The 27,290-nt window shown below is 42.6% G+C and overlaps 11 protein-coding genes across 11 annotated transcripts in view; 5 read left to right on the top strand and 6 right to left on the bottom strand.

Moving 5' to 3' along the window:
• The first annotated feature begins 452 nt into the window (after positions 1-452).
• On the top strand, positions 453-902 carry LOC117899076 (cystatin-like protein). The gene is made up of 2 exons (XM_034808846.1): positions 453-640; positions 710-902. Exons 1-2 carry the CDS (start codon positions 453-455, stop codon positions 900-902), a joined length of 381 nt encoding a protein of 126 aa, XP_034664737.1.
• Positions 903-1,442: 540 nt separating this feature from the next.
• LOC117897202 (repressed By RIM101 protein 1-like) lies at positions 1,443-2,026 on the top strand. Its single transcript, XM_034805905.1, has one exon. The coding sequence runs from the start codon at positions 1,490-1,492 to the stop codon at positions 1,943-1,945; it is 456 nt and encodes a 151-aa protein (XP_034661796.1). The 5' UTR covers positions 1,443-1,489; the 3' UTR covers positions 1,946-2,026.
• Positions 2,027-4,035: 2,009 nt separating this feature from the next.
• On the top strand, positions 4,036-4,614 carry LOC117897201 (protein new-glue 3-like). The gene has a single exon (XM_034805903.1). It carries the CDS (start codon positions 4,078-4,080, stop codon positions 4,537-4,539), a length of 462 nt encoding a protein of 153 aa, XP_034661794.1. The 5' UTR covers positions 4,036-4,077; the 3' UTR covers positions 4,540-4,614.
• A 537-nt stretch (positions 4,615-5,151) lies between these two features.
• Positions 5,152-8,146, bottom strand: LOC117897200. The gene is made up of 2 exons (XM_034805902.1): positions 7,478-8,146; positions 5,152-7,285 (listed from the first exon to the last, which is right to left on the bottom strand). Exons 1-2 carry the CDS (start codon positions 8,022-8,024, stop codon positions 5,601-5,603), a joined length of 2,232 nt encoding a protein of 743 aa, XP_034661793.1. The 5' UTR covers positions 8,025-8,146; the 3' UTR covers positions 5,152-5,600.
• A 618-nt stretch (positions 8,147-8,764) lies between these two features.
• LOC117897204 (cystatin-like protein) lies at positions 8,765-9,446 on the bottom strand. Its single transcript, XM_034805907.1, has 3 exons — positions 9,291-9,446; positions 9,122-9,228; positions 8,765-9,064 (listed from the first exon to the last, which is right to left on the bottom strand). The coding sequence occupies exons 1-3, from the start codon at positions 9,348-9,350 to the stop codon at positions 8,863-8,865; spliced, it is 369 nt and encodes a 122-aa protein (XP_034661798.1). The 5' UTR covers positions 9,351-9,446; the 3' UTR covers positions 8,765-8,862.
• A 1,332-nt stretch (positions 9,447-10,778) lies between these two features.
• Positions 10,779-11,362, bottom strand: LOC117897203 (cystatin-like protein). The gene is made up of 2 exons (XM_034805906.1): positions 11,121-11,362; positions 10,779-11,064 (listed from the first exon to the last, which is right to left on the bottom strand). The coding sequence occupies exons 1-2, from the start codon at positions 11,306-11,308 to the stop codon at positions 10,869-10,871; spliced, it is 384 nt and encodes a 127-aa protein (XP_034661797.1). The 5' UTR covers positions 11,309-11,362; the 3' UTR covers positions 10,779-10,868.
• Positions 11,363-12,124: 762 nt separating this feature from the next.
• Positions 12,125-12,547, bottom strand: LOC117899071 (cystatin-like protein). Its single transcript, XM_034808837.1, has 2 exons — positions 12,368-12,547; positions 12,125-12,302 (listed from the first exon to the last, which is right to left on the bottom strand). Exons 1-2 carry the CDS (start codon positions 12,535-12,537, stop codon positions 12,125-12,127), a joined length of 348 nt encoding a protein of 115 aa, XP_034664728.1. The 5' UTR covers positions 12,538-12,547.
• A 511-nt stretch (positions 12,548-13,058) lies between these two features.
• LOC117896616 lies at positions 13,059-18,776 on the bottom strand. Its single transcript, XM_034805050.1, has 6 exons — positions 18,647-18,776; positions 17,296-17,654; positions 16,506-17,241; positions 15,972-16,417; positions 15,193-15,907; positions 13,059-15,121 (listed from the first exon to the last, which is right to left on the bottom strand). Exons 2-6 carry the CDS (start codon positions 17,640-17,642, stop codon positions 13,505-13,507), a joined length of 3,861 nt encoding a protein of 1,286 aa, XP_034660941.1. The 5' UTR covers positions 17,643-17,654; positions 18,647-18,776; the 3' UTR covers positions 13,059-13,504.
• An 862-nt stretch (positions 18,777-19,638) lies between these two features.
• LOC117897218 (threonine-rich protein-like) lies at positions 19,639-20,166 on the top strand. Its single transcript, XM_034805934.1, has one exon. It carries the CDS (start codon positions 19,811-19,813, stop codon positions 20,126-20,128), a length of 318 nt encoding a protein of 105 aa, XP_034661825.1. The 5' UTR covers positions 19,639-19,810; the 3' UTR covers positions 20,129-20,166.
• A 1,316-nt stretch (positions 20,167-21,482) lies between these two features.
• On the bottom strand, positions 21,483-21,834 carry LOC117897110. The gene has a single exon (XM_034805754.1). The coding sequence runs from the start codon at positions 21,784-21,786 to the stop codon at positions 21,493-21,495; it is 294 nt and encodes a 97-aa protein (XP_034661645.1). The 5' UTR covers positions 21,787-21,834; the 3' UTR covers positions 21,483-21,492.
• A 582-nt stretch (positions 21,835-22,416) lies between these two features.
• Positions 22,417-27,290, top strand: part of LOC117896821 (phosphoinositide 3-kinase adapter protein 1) — a 30,724-nt gene continuing 25,850 nt past the window's right edge. The window contains exon 1 of the mRNA XM_034805326.1: positions 22,417-22,772. The gene's annotated coding sequence lies outside the window, so the exon portion shown is untranslated. The remainder of the gene's footprint in view (positions 22,773-27,290) is intronic.

Raw genomic sequence — 27,290 nt, 5'->3', positions numbered from 1 at the left:
CTCTGAAGTATTCTCTAGAAAAATGCAATTTATATTTGTGAATCTTATCAAACGATTTAACAAAACATAAACAAACGCGCGAGAACCTTTTGAACCCCATTCCAGTCTTCTCCCATAATCAGTCAGCAAGTGAGTTTAAGCAAATTTTAAAAATCTGTATTAAAATAAACTTGTTATCACAGGAGTCTGGATACACCACTTGGTTGATCCAGTTTTCATATTCTCTGAAATCACCCGATAAGGGTGACCTACGATGACCTATAAGCCAGAGGTTAAACTATAATTATAATGAAACAGTTCCTACTCAGTATCACAATTTCCTCAGAAAAATCTAAGATTATTTATATTCTGATAAGGGAGTCCACCTGCCATAAGTGCTATATAAAGGGCGATTAGTGGTACTATTTCATCACTTTGGGCTCAACCCACACTGTGAGCTTTTCTCATCTAACATGAACTGCATCCAATTCTTCTGTCTGTTGTGCCTGATGGTCGTGAGCTGTGCTGATGTACCCAGGGGTGCTGGTGATGGAAGATATCTTCCCGGGGCTCCTCGGCTATTGATTGGAGAATCGAGGAGGATGGCCATAAGAGTTTTAGACGAGAGTCTGGCCAAACTGACCACAGGTCCTAACTACAAGTAAGTTAATTGAGATGGAGGAGCCCTAGTGGAGCTCTAAAACTATTGTATTTTATTTGCCTATTTTAGAGCTGTGAATGTTACGCAGGTGACGAGCCAAAATTTTAATGAATTTATCTGTACGTACAAAGTGGAATTGGAGGTCGGATCGGAAAAGAAGGAGTGCACTGTCCATATCGTGTTCCAGCCATGGCCCGACGTGAACGATAACATCAACATTCAGTGCGAAGGGGATAATGTTATTGATGAACTAATTCGCTAGTCGTTACTCTATTCTCTCTCGTAGTTTTTTCAATAAACAAAGTACTTTCTCGCCTATCTCTTTATCTTTTTATTGGAGAAGTCGAAGCTTGGACCCCATTTGAATCGTTCTATTTTCTAAAACTCTTGGCTAACCAACCTGATCCTCTAGAAAACAAGTTACCATAAAGATTGTCATTGACTGTCAGAGCTTTTGCAGCATTGTTATTAGTTTTTTAAGTACCAAATACAAATCATCGTCCCTCATCGCACGAGAAGGTTGTTTGAGTTGAACATCTGGCCCATAAAGCAGCTTTTTCGCAGAAGCATATCCAGAAAAGCTCTCTTAATGTGTAGTGTGAAATAGAGGCGATTCTCTTTGGACAATATTCATTTAATAAAAGTACTTCTAAAAACTTGTACACATGTTTTGATCTGCCAATATTTGGTGAATTCTTCGCAAATAATCGATAAAAGTAAAATTCGGTAGAAGCAGCTGAGCATATTTACCAATAATCTTTGGATATGCGATCTAGTTTCAATTCGAATCACTATAAAAGGTATTCCATCTTGTGGCATAGACATCAATCGTACAATTGACTTGGTACAATGAGGATCAAGACAACCATCTTCGCCTGGGCCATCGTCCTGTTGGCCTGTCTGCTGAGGAGCAGTGAGGCAGTCACCTGTACCGCGGACCCCACAGTAGCTGGGTGCACTGACTGTTCCACCAGTCCCACCGATGCCGAGTGCGTGGCAGAAGCAGCTGCTGGCGGCACAACCACTGTGGCTACCCCAGTTGCCACAACTGTCGCTCCTGGGGGCGCCACAACTGCTGCCACTGCCGGAGGTGCTGAGACCACCGCAGCTACCGGTGGCACCGCGACCGCTACCACAGAGAGCAGCAGCAGCAGCGCCACCACCAGCAGCAGCAGCACCAACAGCGCTGCCGCCGCCGCCCGGAGGAGGAGGAGGATTGCTGCACGTCGTCGTCGTCGCCAGAGGGCAAGGAGGAGGAGGGCAGCCAGGAGGCGCGCAGCCAGGAGAAACAACAGGAGAGGTTAAGCGAGAGATATTTATCTCCTTCTAAACTTCAGATACCCTTGTCCCAGGATACAGCTTGAATAAACCGACACATTGCATACCCAACAAAGAGTTTCTTTTAACATTAACATTTAACATTGATACAATCGCTTCACGGCTGAAACAAACTACTGATTTCCAAGGCAAATACCTTCCTTCGAACAACCAGTTGAGATATTCTATTATGCCTGACACCAGATACACTTTGCTTGAACTCATTATTATCGTATATGTATGTGTCTGAAATTGATGCATAACCCACAGCCATAGAGCTTTGTTATTCACAAATTCTCTCTTAAAACAAATGAACTAAAATGTCTTTAACACATTCGAAGTATCGCACTTTTGTGTATACCTATGTCTGTGTCTCTATACCGTTGACAAATTCATAAAAAGCCGAATTAGGTTAGAAACAGTTGTGCAAATCGAACGACTATAAAAGGTAATCTTTGGGAAGATCTTAAATACATAAAAACCTCATACGCACGATCAGAGTCAGTTCTTCCCCAACGTTCTGTTCGCTTGTCTGCTGAGGAGAAGTGAGGCAGTGAACTGCACCGCGGACCCCATTGCATTGCATTGACTGTGCCGCCAGTCCGACTGATGCCTAGCGCTGCGCAGAAACAAACGCGGGCGCCACTACCACACCTAATCCGATACCGAGCAGACCTTTTCCGACTTTAAGCCATCAATGGGTTGGCAGAAATACGCTTTCAACTTTATTGTTCATTTTTCATACAAGTTACAGGAAATTAAATAAGTTAAGCTATAGTTATAATTATAACTGACAGTCTGCATTTTTTTTTTTCTAAATATTTATTTTACATATTTACATACATTCATATGTAGACGGTAAAAATCTAAGCAAACGGGAGAAAGAGAACTAATGGAACCTTAGTATTTGTGTCTGGAGTATTCTTCTATGGCCATAAGTATTGCAGAGGGATTAATATGTCGCGATCTACATTTATTTTTATGGATATTTTTGCAGGAAGTCTGAGTAAGTAAAAAGCGGAGATGTTGGAGCAACGTATTCTGTAAGAGGCTACCACTAAATTTAGTAAAGTTCATATCAAAATCACACAATATTTAAAACAAACAACATTGCCTCGTGTATTGTAGAAAGTAGTAAAGATAAAACCTCTTATGATGTTAACGATGAATGATGTTAACGATGTTAACATCTTTATATTTCCTCTTACATATGTACATACAAAATCTGTGAATAAATTTGAGTTTTGTATCCTTTTAATTGGAGATGGGACTAGTCCGGATATTAAAAAAATAAACTACAGAAGGGAGCCTTTTATTCTGAAGCAGTTTAAGTCCCATTTTAAAATCTGTTAGTTATTTGCCCTACCATATACATACATATGTACTTATGTATGTACATACGAGTATGTACTACGTAGGGTTACGAATTATATGTTTTATTTGAGTAATGGCTCAAGCTTATCGTACTTACTTAATCTTACTTACTTTATGGAATTAATATTTGACGATTTGACGATCAATTGGCTCGAACACAAAAACTGAACACTCGTTGTTAAAGATTCTTAGTGACTGACTTTGTCTAGGTTGTCTAATTATTTAAGGATTTTTGGGCACTCACTCAAATTGTACGTTTCTCAGGACTCTTTTCAAAATGTGATATTATGCCTTAAACAATGGAATATTTATCACTGCCTATCAATTATACTTGAGCAAATAGGAACCATATACAGCCTTCACAGTCTTTTGGCCTTTTTCGACTTATTGATGAACATCTGGACGATCGGCAAGTCATATTGAAATATTGTCAAGGTGACACCAAACAAAAAATCCACTCTCTCTCTCTATCTCTCTCTCTATATCTCTCTCTTAACAGATTCAATATCATCATCCACATCTCTTTTCAACTACACGCACATTCCCGTAATAATGGTAGATGCTTGTTTGTGTCTGCCAATCGTTGGCGAATTCTTTGCAAATAATTGGAGAAAAAACCAAAAATTTGTTAGAAACAGCTGCGTAAATTTGCCAATAATCTTTGGATATGCGAAGCTATAGAATCGAACGACTATATAAGGCATACCCTGGTAACATCCGACATATCCAACAATCACCACCGCACTATGAAAGTCAACGCCAACCTCTTCGCCTGGGCCATCGTCCTGTTTGTCTGTCTGCCGAGGAGCAGTGAGGCAGTCACTTGTACCGCAGACCCCACTGTAGCTGGATGCATTGACTGTGCCACCAGTCCCACCGATGCCGAGTGCGTGGCAGAAGCAGCTGCTACTGCCACCACCACTGTGGCTCCGGCAACAACGGTAGCCTCGGCCGCGACTACAGTGGCGACTGACACGACCTCCACAACAACGACGACTACGGCGGCAACCACCACTAGCACGGGCGGCAGGCGCAAGATCGTCAGGGTCAGCAATCTGCGTTACACCGCAGTTCGTCGCATCCGGGTCAATAGGAGTGGCACCACCCTCCGCACCACCAACCGCGTTACCAACCGCAATCGCAACCGAAGACGCGCCAACGTGAGGAACAGGCGTCGCAACGGTAATGTCCGTGTGATTGTCGGCTAGACAAGATCCATCTATTTAACTACATTCAGATAATAACAAAGGCAATAAAATGGTTCAAAGTTCAAAAATAATTATCACAATCTTTAAATCTATTCGCTGGAGCGTTTAGCATCTTCATAATATATTCATATAAACCTTCAAAACATTGAAGGAGTTGTACAGCCAAACGTTTAGATGCAAGATGGAAGATATACATCTGTGAATAGTCCGGTCAATACAACAAATGGCATACTCTTTGGCCTTCATCCTAGTCCATCTAGAACGACCACTTCAATTTATATAATTTATTTGAATCTATCCAAGTTCTTTCAATCTCAATTGAGGGAGTGTTCCGCCATTTATAAATAGTCAAATTCGTTCTACTTTATTCCGAAAAAATGCACATATGTAGTAGCTAGCACCCTAACTCCATTCTACGTGACTTTTACATGAATGTTACATGCAAACGGCGCCTAAAGCTATGTTTCACAATATTTAAATTTTAAGAGGGTTATTCCAAAACTATACTTAGCTTGTTAAGAAGTGCAGAGTGGGACAATACTTTTACTTGGTATGGAAAATTTCATAATTTATCATGTTGGCACAGGTGTATGCCGTGGTGAAGGGATATAATAGAAATAGAAAACTATAAACAAAAATAGAAATAGCCATAGAGGGGACCACAATACCCTGGACCATTATCCAAGAAAAATGACTTGAGCCGCAACTTGAGAGCAACACTTCTACTAGGCTGCAGTATTGGGAATGTTGGGTTGATCCCTATGAGTTCCAGTCCATATGAAGTGGTACTTCCTAGCCTCCTAGTTGGAGCATTTCACAAAATCGTGTGGATACCAGCACACTTTTTCATACATTACATTCATATTCCAGTTAAAAAATAGTAAGGTCGTAATGAAAAGAAAATTGATTAAAAACTAAATAATAAACCTCAACAAACATTTATATCACTTAATATAGGTTTCAATTTAAGTTTCGTGTTTTTTTTAGATTCATGGGTATGTGTGGAAAATCAGGAAAAATATGAAGATGGAATGCAAATGTTCCAGCATTCCTTCTGGTTTCTAATGTGTACGTTTCCACTTTTTCCAATAAGGTATATTTTTGAAAGTGGTGAGGCATTCTTGGAAATCATTTAAATCCAGTAAATGCTGGAAACGTCGTTCATCAGAGAGTTTGCCATGGAAGGCCCTCAATGAAGTAATCTTCTCCAATTCCGTGGCTTCACTAAAGTCGACCAGGCAGTCGGAGAGTATGGACAGACTTCTCAGAGTGTGATGAGTTCTCCTCGCTAGGGCGGCAAAGTATTCTCTCAATGATCCAGGTTCATCGTGATATATTTTGATATGATGTACAGGTTCAAGGTGGGCTAAACGTTCTATCGCAATGGTATTATCTGTAAAGATCTCCATTGAAAAGCATAATATCTTTTCGTCCCGATCGAAGGCTATTGTCCCGTAGTTGATGCGTACACAAATTCTCCCCTGACAAGCCTTTAAAAGATCAAAGATCTCAGAGGATGTCATGTCCACAGGAACGGAACTCATCTGGTTGTGTTTAGTATCTATATCAATTCTGGCTAACTTCCTGCAGGACTTTATAGTTGTAAGGATCCCAGGCGATATCTTGCCAAGCATTTCATTCGCATTCAGAGACAGGTCTTCGAGTTCGGTTAGTCCAGACAGGAGCTGAATGTCCTGAGGATATGCAAACTGGCATTCCAAAGTTCGCAAAGATCTTATACGGATGAGTTCGTTTGCCTCCTCGGTATCAATCCTACCTTCCAATAAGCAAAGCTTTTGAAGCGTCTGCGACGGCCTCGAGGCCAGAGCAGCCAGGAGGCACTGGAGGGATCCTTGGAAAGTTGGAACAGATGAAATAGTCAATCCTTCGAGAACGGGTAGCTGCGAAACGATTTGAGACACTGCTGCCACTTCCTCAGCCTTGATATTTATCAACGATAAATCCGTCAAGTTCGATTCAATGAATCCATTGAGAATCGGTGCCAAGGAACAATCTGTGAACAATCCCTCAATTTTAAGCGAAGACAAACCTGGCAGAGTCGAAAGTCTACTGTAGTCCGAGGAACTCGCACTCTCCTCTTTCAAATAAATTGAAAGTGAATTGAAAGTTGGCTGTGATATGAATAATATTCTCGAATTGACTAGATCAATTAACATTTCCTCCTTGGACTGAATAAGAATGCTCAGAACTTTCTCCGAAATTGTCCCAAAGTCGAATTCTGACGGTATCCCCAAGAACTGAAGATTGGGCAGCTGGGACAAAAGCCCAATGTCCCGGGGATCGTCCAGTCTACACTTCACATAAGCTAATGTGTCGATCTGAGACAGTGCCTGCATTTCTCCTTGGTCCATCGGTGAATCCTCTATGAATAACATTTCGAGGGCTTTGCTCTCATTGCAGGCGAATCCGTGCAACAGAGGCTGTAGAGTGCCCTTCTCGTGAACGCCTTCGATTTGTAATTGCCTCAGTCGGGGAAGCTTAGCCAGAGGCCTATACTCGCTTGCATCGCATTCGGGTCTCATTCTGAAGTTGAGATATTCCAACTGTTCGCAGTGCGGAGCGATCGCGGCCAGCCTCTTTCCTCCCGTTTCATTATTCATGTACACCAGAACGCGCAAGTTTTTGTTCAGGCGGCAGATTTCAACCAAATCATCAATATCCATCCGAACATTCAAACAAAGTTTCTCGAGGGTTGTAATGCTTCCTAGACCCTCTAGGGTGTAGCCTGAAAATAAACAAATGTTCCTTGAGAATAAGCGTAGAGTCTAGGGCCAAATCTCGGGCAGCGCAGTGTAAAAGCTTCGTGTGGCTTCGGCCGCACCGGCAGAGAAGCAAGAAACGTTTTCGACTTTGCATATGACTGTCCGCTGACATATGTATGTGTGTGTGTGTACATATTTATATTCGCAATGCTCACCCGTTACATCAATGTCCAACTCTTTCAGATTTGGCTTGTTTTGGAGTAGATCCATCACAGTGCGAAATACTTCCATGAGATCACTGTGGAATGATTCTGGAGCATAACGCAATGCGACTTCAGTCAAATTTGGCCAATCCTTGAGGAGGGGACTGAAGGAGATCCAGTAGGCTTCCTTGTCCCTTGCTGGCGTGTTCTTCAAAGCGATGCATATATTTTCAAGGTCGATGGCGTCATCAAAACTAGAGGAAAAGGCTTTCTTGTCAATTGCTGACTTGTTCTTTAATCCGGTAATCATACGGGAAATGTCGATGTCATTTTTCTTCATCCCTAGGCGACAAAAATCTGGAAGCCCGAAAAATAGATCCATGTTCCATTCATAGATCAGATTCCCAAGGAGCTTGCTGCAAGCGGCCAAACTAATAAAATCGGCATACTTGATTTGGTCATTTGCAAATGGTTTCTCTCTCTCGCAGTTGTTTTTCACGCACTTAAATATTTCATAGAAGCACTCGTTTGGCAAATCAAATATGCCCGTTTCGCGCATTTTAATTTAATCAAATCTTATGCCAATAGAAACGTTCCTTTTGGAAGAAATATGGTTATTATTATTTATTATTTAATAGTCAATATTTTATAGTCTGTTAAATGTGTCTATCGTTCGTTGGAGCTTCACTAAACTGCAGCCGCACCCTGATGAAATGCAACTGCGATTAAAGAGAACCAAAAGCTTTAGCGTGAGAGAGCTAGTCAAGCGACAGCTGATTACAATCAAAAACAACAACAAACAATACTGCATTCTCTTTAAATATAATATACAAGTAAGAAATTAAACGAGAAGGGACGTGTGAGACGCTTCGTACGCGTCACAACTTTTATACCCGGTACTCAGTACTACATCTGTACCTTAGCGGTTTTTTGTCAAATTTTTAATTTTTTCTTCATCTGTCATTTACATCTACAACACTTCTCACGCCGACCCACTCTTTTTGCTCGCCACCCTCCACTAGAGCCACACACTGCAGAGTCACGGCAGAGGCAGAGACGCGGCAGAGGCAGAGGCCGCACACTGCACTCCTCCTGGTCGTTTACCTCGCAAGGCAGAGCGCTGCTACATCCGCCCCAACTGGTGCCACGACCACGACAGCAGCCTCCACTGGTGTCACCACCTTCCGGAGTGACCGCAACTGTTGCAACACCATGTCTATATGGATCAGATGGAATCAGGGAAACCAATTGAGAGTCTAAAGTCTCAAGCAGAGATCTTTATAGATATTTTTTTGTATCCATACTCGTACTATGAACATTAATTTATTGGAAGAACAAGTTTCCAATATAAAACACTCATAAAAACCAGATATCTATGGGATGATCGATAGATCTGTCTACCAGGTGCGATCCAGCTCGGCTTCGTCGCCCTCACACTGAACCTTGATGTTGGTGCCGGTGCCCTTCTCCTCGAGCCATGGCTGCGACCAGATCTTGACGGTGCACTGCTTCTTGTCCGCTCCATCGGAGAGTTCCACCTTAAAGGTGCGCAAAGTGCCAGCAACCACTTGAGAGGTCACCGATATCAGATTAACCACTCTAAAATGGACAAATCACATGGTAAAAGTTATCATTCTAAACGTGGTCAGCACTCACTCGTAGCTGGGTCCATCGCCGGTGGCCAGCTTGGACAGCGCAGTGCTCAATTGCTGCTCGGCCTCCTTGAGATCATCGCCCTCGAGGGGCCTCGGTGCACCGACAAGCTGCGGACAAAACAAATCAATGAAGCAATCTTTTTAGAAGGAAGATCTATTCCCAAACTTACGCTTGCGGAGGCAACAGCCAGGGCAAGGCCCAGCACAAAGATCACTTTCATGGCTTGCATATTCGTAAGTCTCAGACAGCAGCTCCATAATGAATCCGCCGAGCAGCGAGAGGTTGCTTTTATAGAGACAGAGAGCCGACACGTTATGCCGTCAGCGAACAGAACTAGAATGATTCTTTATTTTCTAGCGACAAACAGCATTTGGAATATTGATGATCAACCAAATAAATATAAAAGCCAGAGGTAGAGAGAGAGATAGAGAGATGTGCACTTTTGAATAACTTTATTTAATACTCGAATTAATTTACTCAGCTACTTTGGCATGGCTTGTGTTATTTGATTGTTTGATTTTGATTTGTTTGCCCAGGTCAGGAGTTCTGGCGGAGAATCGATTCATCAACAGCCTGACCGATGGCAGACAGAAATCTTTATTTAAATGTGTCTTTGTGTCAACAAAACAGAGTCATTCGAGGCGAACAAAGAACATTTACACACTCTTATGTACATACATATATGCAAATGAGTTTATATATAGCGAGAGGAGCCGCAGAATGAGAAGTTTGCTCAATGCCTGGAAACTTTCTAGTGCTAATTGCCAAACAATTATTGCTATTTAAAGTTTAGCTACTCATAATCATGGCTTGAAGGTTCATTCTTTCATTGTGCTCTAGAAACATCTTCAATCGCAGATGCTTTTGTTTCACATGGATCATTATATATTACATATTGTTTATGTACAAATATTATCAACTGAAATGTACATATGTACATATTTATATAACGACAACCAACCTCTGGCAAATCATTATCAACCAGGGGTTGTGCTTGGGCTCTGACATTCATTTTTGATAAGGAAACTTTAGATAATTAAATTCAACTTCTTTTTGCTACTGAAATGAATAAATGCATAATTTAAATAAAAAATACGACTGATTGTGCGTAGGCGTACTTCCCCATCCGCGTACATCCGATATCTCGGAATGTAAATATGTATGTACATAAGTATGTGCGAGATATTTATCGCTTATCATTAATGTAGTCCCCATGTCTGCTCTTATCAATATGAAGCACTATTAATAAATTACAATATCTAACTGTAATGGATGGAAAAAGACTATGCATCCAAACATAAATAATTGCAAACACAAGTGCGATCAACACAGTAAATGATATCACCCTGGAGAGAGCAACACCATATTGTAACTTGTGATTGTGATGATGCAGGGAGGGCGTCAGCTTGAAAGTATTATAATCAAAAGCTGAGAGAAGAAACGTCAAAAATAGCGCGAGAGATCTGCCATGGAATACGGACATATGTATATGTAGAAGCAAACTGGTTTTCAATTCGAACTGGTTACTCTATAATGAATTCACTGAGAACTATGGATGATGAGCAAATATATAGATAGATAGACAAGATAGATAGACGTGCCCCTGATTCAGGTCAAAGATGGGTAGCTTCCACTTTAAAAAACACCACAATAAAGGAATTGGTTTGGAATACCTCTGTTTATTTTTAGTAATTATCCAGTCTCAGGTACTGGTAAAGGTAAAGACTGGAGGAAATACACTTTTGATCTACCAAGTGCGATCCAGCTCACCATCATCGCCCTCGCACTTGATCTTAATGTTGGTGCCGTTCTCCTTGAGCCACGGCTGTGTCCAGATCTTGACGGAGCAGTCCTTCTTATCAGTTCCATTGTCCAGCTCCACCTGGTACGTATAGAGAGTACCAGCCACAACTTGGCTCGACACAGAGGTCACATTAACAGCTCTGAAAGTGGACAAATATTCCAGCTATTGAATTCAATTAAAATACATTAATCTCACTTGTAGGTGGGTCCATCTCCAGTTGCGAGCTGCGACAAGGTGGTGTCCAGCAGTGTAAGGGCCTGCTCTTTCCTCTCTCCGCTCAATTGTGTGACGCCGCCAACAACGGGTACCTCATCGGCTGAACCCAGGGCACCCGAACCCACGACCATCAGGCCCAATAGAGTAAGCATTTTCAGTCCGTTCATATTTCAGATGTCGTTACGATGTGTACGGCTCGACGGGTGAGAGAAAACTGATCGTTCTGTCGGCAAGCGTGGCCCATTTTATACGAGGGAGGGCTACATTTGTATTACCTGTGGGAGGGCACAATGGAAAAATATTGCGTATAGAGAAATACAGAACATTGGTTGTGTAAAGTGTCGCCTAGTGGGCTCTGAAGTATCAGAGATCTCTCATAGTATTATTTCTACGTAATTGATTGCTCCCACACTTTATTTATTCTCTGTTTATTTTTTGTTCTGTAACTGAGTACAGTTTTTGTATACACCAGAGTACACCAGATGCCCGACCATATCTCTTGTATTTCTATGTACATATTTAGATATTTATGTGCTCAGTTATCAATATCAATACGGAGAGTGGGGTTTCTGATGAAGTAAATCCAACAGATAATGGTTTGTTGTTTCTTGTAAACAAACAAATAACTGATTAGCCAATGATAGTAGGGGAAGTACTCATTATGTCTCTAAAAATCAAGCTGAGGAAAGTCTCCACATCAATTCAATACTCTTCGAGGATTGGCGAATATTAGTCCAGAATGAACCGAATTTCAGGTAACTGCATCATAAACACAAAACAGCCATAAAACATCTGTCTGAAGGAAAATCAAGTAAGTACCTAGACATCATTTGTGGTAATCAAAAATGGCTGCGAAAATCCTAGTACCTAAATATTTACAGCGAAATTTTCAGCTTAACAGCTCTTATATCAGGTCGAGAGATCAATATATTTATATTACTGATAATAAAAAGCCATTATGCGAATGCAAAATAAATAAATGACTATCGAATGTCCACATTATCATTGTTGCAACGTCTATCGATGTTCAGGATGATCCATGGAGTTGTCTCGATTTGGACAGTGCACTCCTTCTTATCCGATTCGCTCTCCAATTCTGTCTTGTACGTGTAGCGAGTTAAAAGCACAATTTCCTTCTGCACATGCGAAACATTTACAACTCTAAAAGGAGTAAATACGCATGGTAATAGAACTCCACTGGGAACTCTCCGTCTGAATCAACTCACTTGTATCTGGGACTACCTCTGTTTGCCAGATGGTCCAGACCTGCGTTTAAAACTTCAATGGCCGTCTCAGGAACCCCTGAATAATTCCTATTATCATCAGCATCCGTGGGGAAAGCAGCAGAGCTCACGATCATCAGGCCCAACAAACAGAGGAATTGGATGCCGTTCATGATAGATGGAAAAAGCTAAAACTATGTGAAAACTGATGAGTTAGTACCAATCATACCCCATTTTATAGCACGAGCTTATCAATATGCAACTAAATATTTGCCTGATTAAATTAGCAGGAAATTTGAATAATGTGTATGTACTGTTTCAATATTATTGATCAAAATCTATTTGACTTAAGGGGAAAGCATCCATAGTCTGGGAATCAATTGTGTAGAAGAGTTGTCCGATTTATGTATGTACATATGTATTAAGTAGGAGCCGACCTATGATTTTATCCAAGGGATTGAATACGTACGCACAATTGTAGGTATTCTCATTTCCTAAATGTAAGAATTACGACATGGGAACGTTTCCAGGAAAAATCTATGCCCCTCATATTGCTGTTTACTTAGGAAAATGTTATCATGAAATTTTACAAGCGTCCAGAGTTCTACTCTTACAAAACATGAATAATGAATCGATTTCTGGGAAAGAAGCTACGCGATCGAACGATTTCCCGAAAACACAAAACAACAAACACTTTAGGCAAATAAAAAGCCAATTTTATTGATTCCAGCATACCAATTCTTCAAAGCAAAGGCTGAGGTACAAACTTAAAAGTCTTACGGTCTAAGGGCTCTCTAAACTAGAGAAATGTTCTGTTTAAATAACGCACAAGTCAACGATCTTTCGAATTGTCGGTCGTTTCTCGATGGTACAACGATCTGAAGTAACCATCCAGATAGCATTCATAGAAACCATTATTTTGGAAAATCGATTTCAAAGAATACAAAGGGCTTCCCTCTGGGAAAAGTGGGGACAAGTCAAAGATATAGATCAAATAAATGGATTACAAGTCACAATATGTCATAATAATAATTTCAAAAGCCATCCGAGTGTTCCCGCTGATTGTCCCAGGGAAAAGAAGTTAAGTAAAGCGAAAAGAGAAGCTCATTTTGGGGAGAGGCAGGTTAGTAGTTCGGAGACCTATATGTGGATGTGGACGTGGTCCAGCAGCTGTGCGCGATCGTAGAAGATGGCCGAGCACATCTCGCATTCGAAGCTGCGCTTCTTGCGGTCCGGCTTGCTGGCAGCGGCTGCCTTGGCTGCAGCATCGGCTGCGTCTGCGGCGGAGACCACTTCGGAAATGGAAAAGAATGCAGAGCTCACATCGGCAGTGCTGGCGCTGGCAGGTACATTCACATTGTAGGAGTCCACGCCCACGCCGTAGCTGAGGTACGAGTGTTCAGAGCTCCTTGTCTTGCTCCCAGCCGCCACCGAGGAGGAGGATGTGGCGGGCTTCTTGGCTGCCACACCGGAGGCAGGGTTCGTCCGGCTGCTGCTGGAACGTTTACTCCCGACGCGCGGACTGTTGGCAGTGATCTGGCGCAGGTGACGCGAGGTTCGGGCCGACGACGACGAGGATGAGGGCGTGTTGCCAGTGGTAGCCGTGACGCGTTGCTGACTCTCAACCATTTCCCTCAGATCGGGAGATGTTGGCTCGATCTTGATGAGGTTCTGCTCCTCACTGGGCAGAAACTGCGGCGTTGTCGATGACTCGCTAGTGAAACGCAGTCGAGAATTGCGCTCACTCTTAAGCGGGGAACGCAGAATCTCCTCCAGATCGTTGACTATACTGGGATTGAACCGCTCGTATGTCTTCTCGCGCAGCAGGGCGGCATCGATGAGCAGATTGTCGTCGTACATCATCGGAACACGCTGCTGCTCTTGCTCCTGCTTAATGTGCAGCGGACTGGAGCTGATCTGGTTGGGTGGATGCGTGGCTGGCGAAATGATCTCATAGTCGTCGACAATATTGGAGGCAGTGGCTCTCGACTTTGAGCTGCCGCTGCTTGAAAGCAGATCCAGATTGCTGGTCTCTGTCCGGGTGATGTAGCTCTTGCCACGCGTCTTCTTGCTGGATCCGGATGCAGTGCCTGAACTTTCTGCAGCCTTGGGCACCTTGGCCTTTTCGGTATGGATCATTCGCGGTCGCGAACTGCCGGCAGCAGCCGCCTTGCCAGTGGCCGCCTTGCTTGTTCCCGCCTTCTTTCGGCTGCGGCTGCTCGAACTCGCAGTTGTAGAGGACGATGAAGCACTGGGGTTCAGTTTTACCTCCACTGGTGTCGCCGTCTTGGCCTGCACTTGGGCTGCCGGCTGCTTGGCACTGCGTCGCGTCTTCGGCACGCTCGAGGAACTGGCGTTGCTGGCTGGCAGCGGTGATTGTTGTTGATTTATAGTCGATAACGAGTCGATTTGAAACAACGACACTTGGCTGTCGTTCAGGAACTTTTCCTCCCACATGCGATCCGACTGACTGCTGGTGGAATCATAACGCATTTTCGACTTATCGTCGATAGCCTTGGCCGTTCCATTGGCAGCTGCTTTCGGTTCCTTGCCAGTGCCGCCCTTTTTGCGCTTCTCCTTTTTCGTGGATTCGGCCATTTCAAAGATTTGGTTCACGTTCTCCACATCAAAGTCGCAGATGTCTAGGTCACTGGTATACTCGTCGGCCTGCAAGATCTCATCTTCCTTTGTGGCTCGCATGTGGGCAATCTCATGCGGCTGCAGCTTGCGCCTGCGCTTGTACTTCCTTGGTCCAGTCTAAAAAATAAAAATAAAAGAGGTTTTAAAAGAGACTAAAGAAGATCCCCTTGAGGACAAGGTGAACTCACGACTGGCTGACGCTGTTTGGCGGTGTTCGTGTCGCTGTGCTTGATAAGATGCTGGATGAGCTCATTGGACGAGGACAGATCCTCGGAGCAAACTTCGCAGTGGTAGGTGCCCAGCGTTACATCCATGCCGGAGTGATGGGAGCGTATGTGCTCGCGGAGCACCACTCGCTGGTTAAAGGCACGCGGACATACGGAGCAGGCGTAGGGCTTTTCGCCCGTGTGGATGCGCTCGTGCTTGCGGAGAGTGCCGCCGTCGGCAAAGGCCTTCCAGCAGTAACGACAACCGTACGGACGCTCGCCCGTGTGGATGCGTACGTGAATCTGCTGGGAGCTGCGCGAGCCGAAGGTCTTGCCACACTCATGACACGGGAAGAGTTTGCCCGGCGAGGTGGTGCTGTGGGAGTGGCGATGATTGGATAGCGTCCGTCCGTCGGGGAACTCCTCCTGGCAGACCTCACACACCACTGACTTGTCCCTATGCGAGGCCATGTGCCGCTTCAGACGCGCCTTATTGTGGAAGTTCTTGCCGCACTTGGAGCACGAGTGACACTTCTCACGCGAGTGGTCCCAGGCATGCTTGATGAGAGCCTTACGATCCCGGCACTCCTTTCCACACAGCACACACGAGTTGGCCTTCAGCTCGTGCGGATGTCGCGTGTGCAGGTGCCGCTTGATGGCCTGCTCTTCATAGAAGCTGACGCCGCACAAGACGCACCTAAAAACAAGTAACAAAACGATAGAATACATTTGTGTGGGTATCTACCATCGATTGTACTCACTTGAAGGGCGGGAAACGGGCGTGAATTTCGGCATGGGCATTTAACGCAACGGCATTGGGAAAACACTTGCCGCACGTCTGACATCGGTGGGCAGTATCGTCTTTGGCATTTTCGGCATCACCAGCCATCGCATCATCGTTGACTCCTACCTCTCCCACATGGAGCTTTTGGTCTGCGTTACTTGCCTCTGGCTGCGGGTAATGGCATTTCGTGTGTCGTCGCAGCAGGTCCTGCCTGTGAAATGAAATGCCGCATTCGGGGCAGTGAAAGTCGCCATAGAGCTGTTCCGTTTCCGACTCGCTGGCACTGTCGTCCCCCGAGGCTGGATCGTACTCAGAGTTGCTCTCCTCAAACTGATGCGTCTTCTGATGCTCCAGCAGACTGCCATTGTCCCAGAACATCTCCTGGCACTGGTTACACTCGAAGGGCGAGTCCACGCGATGGTTCTGGTGGTTGGTACAATAATAGGGGAAGATCAAACTGGTTTCTTGGGAACCGTCTCAGGTATGTAGGTAGCGCAACCTTTACGCTTACCTTTGTGTGAGAGAAGAGGGCCTTCTCCCTGGCAAAGGCCAAGCCGCATTGCTGACACACGAACGGCTTGCTGTCGTCCAGCACAGGATAGTTCGGCTGCGGAAGATCAGTTCTGGGCTGGGGTTCGATCGGGGTCGAGGTTGTGACCACCGTCTGCATGGGCTCGCTTTGCAAATAATCCTGCAACTCGGGCGCTTCCGTCTTGTCGGAAATCACAATGTACTGTGTGGCCTCCTCCTTTGGCTTCAGGCGACTGATTCTTCCTCGCGTCGGCATGGGAGCATCGACAGTAACTGCGGCAACGTTGTAGCTATCTTGGTGCACCAGTTGAGCTTCGCTGCTGGATACCAGCTGCTGCTGATGCTCGGCAACCTGCTCCCCCTGGTATAAAGGCCATTCGGGATCATAGTAATGATCCTCCATTGGCCGGTGCTCGAATTTAATAGATGTGGCCGCCGCTGCCTCGGCATCCGCAGCATCCTGAGCCTCGGCGTGAGCCTTGAAATGACTGATGAGCTCGGCACGGCGAGAGAAGCGTGACCCGCACAGCTTGCAGAGATGAGGACGATCGTTTTGGTGGGCCAGCATGTGGGTGTTGAGGCTTGACTTTTTCTTAAACCGACGACTGCAAAAGTCACAGGGGTACGGTCGCAGGGCCGTATACTCGTCCTGCTCCATGTCAAGCAGCTCCTGCGAGCTGCCATTTCCAGCTATTTGCTCCGCGGCGATTTCCACACTGAAAAAATGATTGATTTAATTCGATACGTTGGCGCAAATGTGCTAGACTCACCGCTCGGCTCCCTGATGCTGCACCCAGTCGTCCGTGATGACCTCCTCGGTGACCACCTGGGCGTCATCGTCAAAGGACTCGGCGTAGGCCACGGTGTGGCCATCGGCAGTGACTATCACTGCGTTACCGCCAGTTATGATTTCACTCAGCTGACCGTCGCGGGCCATGAATATGAGATTTTCGGCCGCCATATGGTCAAGATCCTCGCCCGTCGTTCCATCGGTCACGAGATACCCGTCCGGCGTCTCGCCGTCATCACCGTCTCCCACCAGTATATCCACCCCAGAGTCGGCTGCGGAGGGGTGTTGCTGTATCCATTGGATGCCGCCATAGTTCTGGTGGTTCATTACTCAGTTGCCCTGCAAGACAATTTGTTGCTAATTTTCACGCACGTAAACAAAAGCAGACGAAAATTTGTTCACAAAATTCGGGGAGGGAGCAACAATTGGCTGGCACATGTGCTCAAGAAGAAGACCGTGGGAGACGGAGAGAGCAAAAAACGGGCGTTGCCAGACAGTTGATGGCCATTAAGACTGACAAAAATAGAGCGAACACAAACCAACTTGATAACTACGAGTAACATAAACTTAAACAAATGTCCGATGTATTACTTTTTGCACAAAATTACGAAGCCTTTAGCAATTTAATGTATATGGTTTAATTTGTTGTGGTCTGCGCAGTCTATCGGCAACGCCTCACAGTTTCCAGCAGTGCTGACTATTCCCGTCCCAGCCAAGCTAGATCTGGCTTGCACAAACGAACTCAAGCTAATTTCATTTACTGGGCTACTTCACTTGTAATATGCAAGTCTAACTGATTAATATATTTTAAGCTTATAAGGTTGAAGAACTTTTCCACATTTTTCATTCAATTTTAAATAAAATATATCATTGGAATAATCTAGCCTTTTTATGGCCTTAGTTCGCAGCACTGACTTCCAACCAACGCGCACACTAGTCATCCCGCTCACACACATGGCGTCAGCAGACCTGGCCCGTTTTGATCCACGGCCCACATAAGAAATATTCCAACTTATAATCCAATTTGGACATAAATGAGGTTAAGTCGGCGTTTTATTTATATTCCAGACTGTTGCACATAACCTCAAGCTCGGCGTAAACATAAACAAACACTTGTGTGGAGTGCAATTTCTCGTTGCCATCAAAAAAACCGACCACTATCTTTCGCCATAGATGGCCCCGTCGCGGTTACATCACAGTCACGCCCGAAATTCTTCCACACTCGGGCACTCAATAATTTTTAATTTTCTGTTTTTGGTTAAGGTTGTCCGTGTCTTTTTGAGGTTAAAGCTATGTCAGGTCCACCAGCCACCGGAGATCCAATTGTTTACCTTTTATCGGAGTTTCACGCAGTTCGCATAATTCAATGAGGCCGTTTTTAAATGCGGCGAAAAGTTTTCTCGCAAAATGCCCACGAACGACCGGAGAAAGAGGAATTGCCATTTTTGTTCTTCCACTCAGTGTGACCGCACATTATCGATAAAAACACCGTCAGACCCTCAGAAATATACCTAAATATACCATCTCATTTTAAAAATATACTGAAATATACCGTAGTCTTAGATCACATTCTTCAATGTTAATGTTCTATTTGATATTACTAGTTTGCAAAAACTTTTAACACTGAAGAAATAATTTAATCCGATTGAAGAATCAATTTGGATTATTATCAATACTCCTTTTTATGGGATTGTATACCTTATGACCGTATATTTTACAAATTTGTATTTTAATTTTTCATTTAACGATCTGGGAAATTCTCTGTCAACGCTCTGACGATCTTAGAAAAATATCGATATATTGAACGAGCACAAAAATACGCGCCTTTATTTGAAATAATTTCTTTTCTTTCTTCTCTTTATATCATAAAACATTACTTTCCTTTACAACCACACTTTAAATTTCTTTTGGATTCTTTTGGAAAAGCAAATCTTTTTCAGGTTCACAACATTCACAGTCATTTTTAATTCTTAGATTTTGTCTAATACATAATATATTGGATACATTTGTGTTCGTTAATCTAATTATAATGTTTCTTTTTGTTCAAGTCACTTAAGAGAACATTTAATTCGGACAATACATGCCCAGACGAATCAATCTATAAATGAAAGAGATTAGATCATAGATTAACAGTTACAACAAAAATAATGAAACACACTGATGGTAAACGAAAGTCCCTTCCACGAAATACCATGATTCATATGATTTTTTTTTTTAATATTTCTATTAGTTTTAACTACGTTAGCAATATTTTTCAGCACATCTGTTCGTGTTGTGTTTGCCTATTAATCTGAATTATTTGCTAGTTAAACATTGCATTCATACAGTCAGTCAACAATTCGATAGACGTCTATTGCCAATTCCATACGCGCAAAAATCCAACTGATAAAACAAACCAAATTTTCGCCAGGTCTAGATCTGTATAAATACGACTGATGATGGCAGAACATAATATTGCGAATTAAGCAACTGAATCGAATAGTTCAATTACCAAAATGCAGGCTACAAAGTATCTTTTCCTGATTGCCGCCTTCCTGTACTGCCTGGGTGGCGCTGTGGCTGTGACCTGCGATGAGGATCCCACGGATACCGCCTGCATTAACTGCACCAACGATCCCACTAACGCAGAATGTGTCACCACCACGACAACGACAACGACCACAACCACGACAACCACAGTGGCACCTGTGACAACGGTTGCCCCAACAGCCGCCCCACAAACCACCAAGAAAGCGGGAAACGTGAAGAAGGTCACCATTAAGAATCTAAAGTACAAAGTCACACGGAAGATCAAGGTCAATAACTCTGGCTGAACGGAAGTTCATTCGAAAAATTAAATAAATTTACAAATAAAACCATTCAAAAACAATATATCTTTGCGCTTTATCATATTTTAGTAACAATTGAAAATTAATACGAATAGGCATGCATAATATAAACTACAAACATAATATGTATGTTCCCGATCTGCATCAAAATTCGAACTGAATGAATGAAGATTCGAATTAAGGACAACAAATGTATCCTCTTTATTTCACGGTATATCCCAGAGCTTGTGCAGAAAGCTATTTACGTAGCTCTAATATTTATCCGCAGATCGGAACCGGAATCGGGGAAGTGTAATGCATAGAAGCTAAAATCACCGACTAAAATAGCTAAACATTGCGAAACAGTATTTCAATTTAAAGGATACGGATACCTTCTGAATCCGATCCACAAGTGGTCTTTCTTACGTGTTTGTAGACGGAATAGAATAAGCAGTACTATTGAGATAACACAATGTAACAATGTTACATTATACATATTTTCGAATGATAATTTTACAACTTATCTCTAAAGGAAACAATGCTTAAAGTGTATTCTATTGGCAATTAGAACGGAATCAAACTTCATGTAATGCCCAAGCGGCATAGCTGTAAAAAGTTGAGTTAGAGACAGTTCATTCATTTAAAAATAATAAAATTAAAATAAAACGAAAGTACTACACACCAAAAAGTTGTGCAGGGAAAAACCATACAAATTATTTTGAATTTCTCATTCAACAGTTGTTTGTATGTTTGTTTATTTTAATTCCATCAACATTTGTCTTCAACTTTGTATAGTCTATTTGTCTTATACACACAAGTTTTGGCTAATCAAACATCCCAAAGTTTGGTATCAACAATTGATCGAATTTTCTTTTGCAAACAAAAAAAACCAATAGAGTTTTTAGAGTGCCCCAAGGACGCTCATAATAATACCGTATAAATACAGCGACATTTAAGTTGGAATGATATTGCAAAATAGCCAGTTCGATAAAGAAGTTTAACTAAAAACCACCAAAATGCAGCTGACAAAGTATCTTATTCTGATATTCGCCGTTTTCTATTGCTTTACGGGAACCATGGCTGTCCTCTGTGATGATGTTCCCGACGATCCTAACTGCGTTGATTGTGACGCCGATCCCGAAAACGCAGAATGCCCCATCACGATAACCACAACAACCACTGAGGCGGTAACCACAACAACCGCAGTGGCTCCGACGATAACCACAAGGAGAGCATTGAGTCCGAAGAAGCAGCTCATTGTCAACAAACTGAATTTAATACTCAACCGAAAAAGGAACTTCCTGAGAGCATTGTCTGGCTGATCCAAGTTTCAAATTCCTCCAATAAAACCCCAAAAACGAACAGAACATTTAATATATTCTACGAGGTCTTCGAAGATCCCTAAATCGCAGTACAACAGCTCTGACGAACTCAAAAACGTTGCAAATTCTGGGAACAAGGCATTGCCTTTTTATCATATGAGTTGGAGGTACTGTGGTTGATATCCCAACCAGGCAATGTACATGTGAGGGATATTGGCTGCAATCAATGCAATTAGGATCCTGGGGTGCCGCATAGCACGTGACTGCTGAAACGTCATCCAGGAAGTAAACCAGGGTGGCCAGAAAGAGTACCATGAACTTCAGAGAAACCATATTGGTCATTCACTCTATACGGATTGGAAGATTGTGACTGCGGCAAGACACGAGCCAGACCAAATACCCGCACATGTGAAAGTTTGTTCAGCTGTCTAGCGTGAAGAATCCGCATGTCGAATCGTTTATTTTGTTTAGAAGGGAAAATATGTATTAATATTTCCATCAAACCCTATAAATGACCATTTTGTATGGATTGATGAGTACTATTTGCTGTAAATCCACAGTAAGGATCTGTCAAAAAAGGCTTTTATGGATATTTGTACATAAGCATCGTCACAGAATTGGTTCGTTAATATGTTTCCCATGGATACTAACGATCTCCAAGAGCACCAAAAAGCTTCAGGCCCCAAAGCTAGCCTTTCTTTTGCCTCCTCTCTCTCTCTCTCCGTTTGCTCTTTTGTTTGGCGCTCGCTCTACTCTCTTTACAGTTCGAATGAAAGAGCAAATAAATGCAAACGAGCTCCAAAGCCAAACTTTTTTCCACCCGCTGGGGAGCAGCGCTTTTCGCTTTTGCTCTGCTTTTATTTTTATTGCTCTGCGCTCTGCTTTGCTGTGCTCTGTTCCGCTCTGCTTTGTGCTCTGTGCACTGTGGGCAGCCACAGCGATCGGGGCAGAGTGAGCGAGCCACTATTTAATTTTCGTTTTGTCGTGGAGCGGGAACGGTCCAACGTCCCGATATACTGGTACCGTACGTACCGAGCGCGGAAAAGTCGAGTAAAAGCGTTCGTGACTGAATTTTTATATTTATTTACCGTTGCCTTTGCGGCTTTACTGTGTGCGTGTGTGCCCGTATTCACGTTTGTATGTGTGTGTTTGTGTTTTGTTGCTCTTCTTCTTCATTGTTGGGGCCGAAAGAAAGCAATCAACATTGGGAGCCAAAACAGTGCCGCGCCGTGCCGCCTAACCAGACAACAATCAACATTTTTGGCTAAAAATGAATATCGACAAAGGGTATTAAGTGATAATAGTGCGCCATCTAGCGGCCAGAGTGGGTAAGTAGGACAGATAAGCAAAATTCGGAATTCCTTTGGAGAAGGTTCGAAACATTTGTTACCCCTGCGAAGCAATTACAAGAAATAGTCCACTAACATTTATAAGTTTTGGAAAAAGCTACAGCACTATTTCATTGGAATATGCTTAGATAAAAAAACAGTTTTCCAAACGTTGCAAACATTTGATCAAAAAGCTTTTACCCTACAGGGTACAAGGAAAAAAATAAAGAAAAAGTAACCGCCATCCTTTTGACAGGCGGCGACGACATAAAATGTCAAACTGTCGATCAACATCAAGGCGAAAATATGCAAGATGCGTGTCTCAACTGCTAAGAGGGTCGACTGCTGCACACACAGATACACACACAAATACACATATGCCTGCCATTTATGCAATCTTGTCCCTCTTCCCGCTTGTGCCTTCCTTTTTGCCGCGCTTAATCTCAACGATGATCTCTGAGTTTTGCATGCCTTCCCGTTCCCCATCCCGTGCCATGCCTGTTGCTCTTTTCTGGAATGCGTTTAATTCGAATTTGAATTTCATCGTTTTATTTTCTACTCTTCTGGTTCCTCTCCTTGGTATTCTCCTTCTTCTTCTGTTTGTTCCTCTCTGATTCGCTTGTTTTTACAACGCAAAACACTTGTTAAACGCGAATCCGCGCGCGCTCTCTATCTCTCTCTCTCTCTATCTATCTGTTTGTGCGTTTTGTGGGGGAAGAAATCAAAGTTAAAGCAAAAATTTAATTAATATTCCACACACTCCCCCAGAAACACACATGGAATACCATGAACAATGTGCTTTTTGTTGCTCCGATCTATCCGTAATTGTTGTTGCACAGATTTTATTTCATTTTCCATTTGTCATTTTGTGTGTTTGGCATCGATCGCGGGTGTTATTGGTTAATTGTCGCTGGGCACACGCTTACATTACTCTCCAGGATCAAATTTGATATTGGATCCTCCATCTATCGAGACGCTACCTCTACTTCAGGTCTGGAGTCATCGTAGTCCATCATCTCTCGCTGTAAGATTCGGTTCGTGAATAAATCTAAAGTATTTTTAGATGGAATTTATGCAAAATCAAAAAGAATTTTTACTGCTTCTATGTGACTGGAAATTTAAGAATGCGAATATGTGAATTTATTACAGTCGTGTGTCTATAGGCTTTTATTAGCTGAAAGTGTTGAAAGATTGCCTTGAAATAAAAGGAGGGAACAGTACCCAGATAGTTGTTTCTATCAATTAAGAAAACCTCTAAACAATTTATCATTGAATCTATTGAAGGATATCCATCCAAACCAATCAACCAATCTGTCACTCAACTCACCAACCAATGAACCATTAAGAAATTTATTCTTTCTTCAACAATTTATTATTCTCAAATAATTTTCTTCATCACCATTGGTTGGGGAACTGCAACCGAGAAAATTCCATTAATTTGCCAATTCGCTAACACCTGAAGAACACATGCCAAAAACCACAATCAGCAGCACCACCAGACAGATGTTTCATGTGTGGCAGAAGTGCAGAGATGCAACACAAATAGTGGGGCATTCCCAAAAGAAATTCCACTAAAATGCAAATGCAAATGAAAATGCAAATGCAACAGGTTGCTAGCGATGGGGCGACGACAGACATTTGACAAACGACAAACAATTGAACTCAATTTTAATTGTTGGCCATATTCATTGTTGAAATATTGTTGTAGTTGTGGTTATGGTTGTAGGGCCTATAAAAATTCATCAATTTAACGATCTCATCGAGGTCTTTATGCGCTTGTCAAACAACTTTGTATTTATGCACGAGTACTCGTGCTGTATGTAACCAAAAACCGAAGCTCGTAAAACGTGCGTGGCAGTGGCAGTGGCAGGCAGAGGCAGCGCCACTCTGTCGCTGCTTTTGATGGTGGTACACTCGCTGTTGCTTCGTCGATGGTGCACCCACATTTTACAATGTATTTTTTTGGCACAAGTTCGTTAGCTTGGCTGATCGCGATAAGCGGAAAATCGAATAAAATAAAAGACTTGACACAAATGTCAAAAAAGAAGACGAGGCAGCGCATCGAACATTGCGAACACAAGAAATGTCAGAGTGAAGTCCATCAGAAATGCAGACAGCAGGCAAGATTCCTGAGAAATATTTACTTATGTACATATGTGCGAGGATACAGTGCGTATCGGAAACATAAGACAGTGTAGAGATGTGTCCGATTTACGCAAACATTGCGACTTCTTTGCAAGTGCAAAAGGAATACCCATCTTCGCTTCAAGATATTATAAGCCTGAAACGCACTGTACATAGCTGGTATGATTAATCAAATTTTATGCGAAATCAGTTGTTTAAAGCAGCCGCAAAATGAAAGCGACAACACATATTTTTTTTATAAATTTCTTGTTAAAAAATGCAATGGGCGAATGTGTGGGTGGAATGAAAATGTTTTCGTGGTACAACAATGCGTATGCGTGTTTTCCATATGCTCTACCTCTCTATCTGTCACTCTCTGCATCAGCTGTTTGTTGTGCTACATTTTCGCCACAGCTGCTCTTCCCCTCAAATGTGCTCCAGTTTTCCTAAATAGATATTCAAATAGAGTAAAAAATTCATTTGAAGAATTTTTCGTTTTTGTATAAATAAATTAGCAACAGAGCTGCAAGCTTTCCTCTCTTTTTGTTGAGGTGGCTCTCTTTGCTCTCTTTCTAGTTTTACCCTTTCAAAGGTTCTCTCTTATGGCACGTCTCTTTCCGTATAAATATTGTTGAATATTCTGTTTTGTTCATCCAGCCAATTATTTTAATTGTTTACAAACGTTCTTGTTGTTGTTGCGCAAATAAATTGGCTCCCACTCTCCCGCTCTGACGTATTTCTTGTCGATTGTGAATATTTATTATAAATGTTATTGGCATTGCTCCGACCGTCGCTTTTGAATAACTTAATTTTTTCGTTTCTTTATTGGCCGTTTGACAAATTCGAAAAGCCAAAACGCTGCCGAAGAACGCCTCAATTGATTTATTCGATTTTATTCCGTCTCGTGCGGCGCTCAATTGCTAAACTCTGGGGGTATACGCGGAATAAACGATCTTGTAAATTGTTCTCGCATATCGTCAATCTTCTGAATCGCCTATTGTCGGGCTTTTCCTTACCCCATTTCGCCTCTCTCTCTTCGGGTTCTTCCTTTGTGTAAGTGCAATTTTACGTGCCGAAATTCGGAATATATAAAACTGTGATAAATCCATCGTAAATATATGTCATAAAGCTGTGCCTTTAAGGAGTGGACCACCCATTGCTCAAGTGCATAAACTACATATCTAGAAAGGCATACTCATAGTTAAAATTGGAATGGAATATTGATGTAGTTTCAACAATTATAAAAGGGCTCTAAGCAAGGAATTGAATTGCATTTACCTGACTTACTTAATGAAATGATGACGAATAGAATAACCTTTCTCAAAGATCACTTTCGAAATTTAAAAGTGCTTGAGACTCATCCTCATCATTTATTTATAAATAAAATCGACTATTTATAGGCATTTGCAGAATTCTTTTTCTGGCTAAAAGTAGATATTTAACGATTTGTTTATATCGGAATCAAGTTAAATTGATTAGCCACTAAATACGCACAATAGAAATTTCAGGTGAATTCGCAGACAGGTGCCAGGGACAGAGGGAATACGAGTTGTACGAACGAGCAGCAGAATATATGGCAGGGCAATCCCCATGACAGCTGTCTTCATGCTCCATGCTCCACTTGATCTTGTGTGTGTGCTTTTTGGGGCTGGAGCTGGAGCTGGATGCTGATGGATGTCGCCAGGGGCACATTAATCCCGCTTCCATGCTTCATGCACGGACTGTTGTCGTCGGTGTTGTTGCTGCTGCGGCTGCTGCTGTGGCTGCTGTCGCTACTGGTGCCCCGGGCAACGTCGCATTTACCTAAATTGGAATATCCGGTAAAACGTAATGAAAATCGTAGCAATCAAGCCAAAAACACACACAGAAACACAAGGCATAGAGAGCAAAAGAGAGGGGAATATAGTACGTACACGCTCACATTGATATGCAAATGAATGTCACCATCTTAAATGAAATAATCGTCTTAAACGAAGGCAGAACAGCAGCTGTCCCCAAACCCCAATCCTCATACCACAGTCACAGTCTCAGTCCCAATTTCAATTCCAATCTCAAAACCCTGCACCAATCGTTCAGATTCGTACGCTTTAATTGCTTTTCTTCTCTCTTAGTTCTCATCTTTTATGACTTATTTACTATAATAATTTCATTCCTTTATGGCATATAAAAAACCAACCATCTCTAATATGTTCCACGGAATACTCAAACAATTTTCAATGTCATCTCTTCCGCACGAGTTATTCCCGCTTTTCGCCACTAAATTTAGATATTTCTGGGTAAACATTTAAAATGTGGAAAAAAACAAAGAGTACTGCAAGTAGTTTGTGGCTCGATAAACACTTTCAAGTATTCGAATTGGGTTACATTGATGTAAACAATATAATTTCGGTTAAA

The sequence above is a fragment of the Drosophila subobscura genome, chromosome O (genome assembly GCF_008121235.1).
Source record: "Drosophila subobscura isolate 14011-0131.10 chromosome O, UCBerk_Dsub_1.0, whole genome shotgun sequence".
Classification (NCBI taxonomy): Eukaryota; Metazoa; Arthropoda; class Insecta; order Diptera; family Drosophilidae; genus Drosophila; species Drosophila subobscura.
This window is presented reverse-complemented; position numbering and strand designations above follow the sequence as displayed.

Bases quoted from the DNA above. Each gene is read 5' to 3' on its own strand.
- LOC117897203 (XM_034805906.1), bottom strand. From the start codon at position 11,308: ATGAACGGACTGAAAATGCTTACTCTATTGGGCCTGATGGTCGTGGGT. The intron at 11,065-11,120 runs GTGAGATTAATG...GTCCACTTTCAG, and splicing joins GGAGATGGACCCACCTACAA to AGCTGTTAATGTGACCTCTG.
- LOC117899071 (XM_034808837.1), bottom strand. From the start codon at position 12,537: ATGAACGGCATCCAATTCCTCTGTTTGTTGGGCCTGATGATCGTGAGC. The intron at 12,303-12,367 runs GTGAGTTGATTC...TACTCCTTTTAG, and splicing joins AGAGGTAGTCCCAGATACAA to AGTTGTAAATGTTTCGCATG.
- LOC117899076 (XM_034808846.1), top strand. From the start codon at position 453: ATGAACTGCATCCAATTCTTCTGTCTGTTGTGCCTGATGGTCGTGAGC. The intron at 641-709 runs GTAAGTTAATTG...TGCCTATTTTAG, and splicing joins ACCACAGGTCCTAACTACAA to AGCTGTGAATGTTACGCAGG.
- LOC117897201 (XM_034805903.1), top strand. From the start codon at position 4,078: ATGAAAGTCAACGCCAACCTCTTCGCCTGGGCCATCGTCCTGTTTGTC.
- LOC117897202 (XM_034805905.1), top strand. From the start codon at position 1,490: ATGAGGATCAAGACAACCATCTTCGCCTGGGCCATCGTCCTGTTGGCC.
- LOC117897110 (XM_034805754.1), bottom strand. From the start codon at position 21,786: ATGACCAATATGGTTTCTCTGAAGTTCATGGTACTCTTTCTGGCCACC.
- LOC117897218 (XM_034805934.1), top strand. From the start codon at position 19,811: ATGCAGGCTACAAAGTATCTTTTCCTGATTGCCGCCTTCCTGTACTGC.
- LOC117897200 (XM_034805902.1), bottom strand. From the start codon at position 8,024: ATGCGCGAAACGGGCATATTTGATTTGCCAAACGAGTGCTTCTATGAA. The intron at 7,286-7,477 runs GTGAGCATTGCG...GTTTATTTTCAG, and splicing joins GTTGGACATTGATGTAACGG to GCTACACCCTAGAGGGTCTA.
- LOC117896616 (XM_034805050.1), bottom strand. From the start codon at position 17,642: ATGAACCACCAGAACTATGGCGGCATCCAATGGATACAGCAACACCCC. The intron at 17,242-17,295 runs GTGAGTCTAGCA...TCATTTTTTCAG, and splicing joins CAGCATCAGGGAGCCGAGCG to TGTGGAAATCGCCGCGGAGC. The intron at 16,418-16,505 runs GTAAGCGTAAAG...ACCAACCACCAG, and splicing joins CCCTCTTCTCTCACACAAAG to AACCATCGCGTGGACTCGCC.
- LOC117897204 (XM_034805907.1), bottom strand. From the start codon at position 9,350: ATGCAAGCCATGAAAGTGATCTTTGTGCTGGGCCTTGCCCTGGCTGTT. The intron at 9,229-9,290 runs GTAAGTTTGGGA...TTTTGTCCGCAG, and splicing joins TGGCTGTTGCCTCCGCAAGC to CTTGTCGGTGCACCGAGGCC. The intron at 9,065-9,121 runs GTGAGTGCTGAC...TGTCCATTTTAG, and splicing joins GGCGATGGACCCAGCTACGA to AGTGGTTAATCTGATATCGG.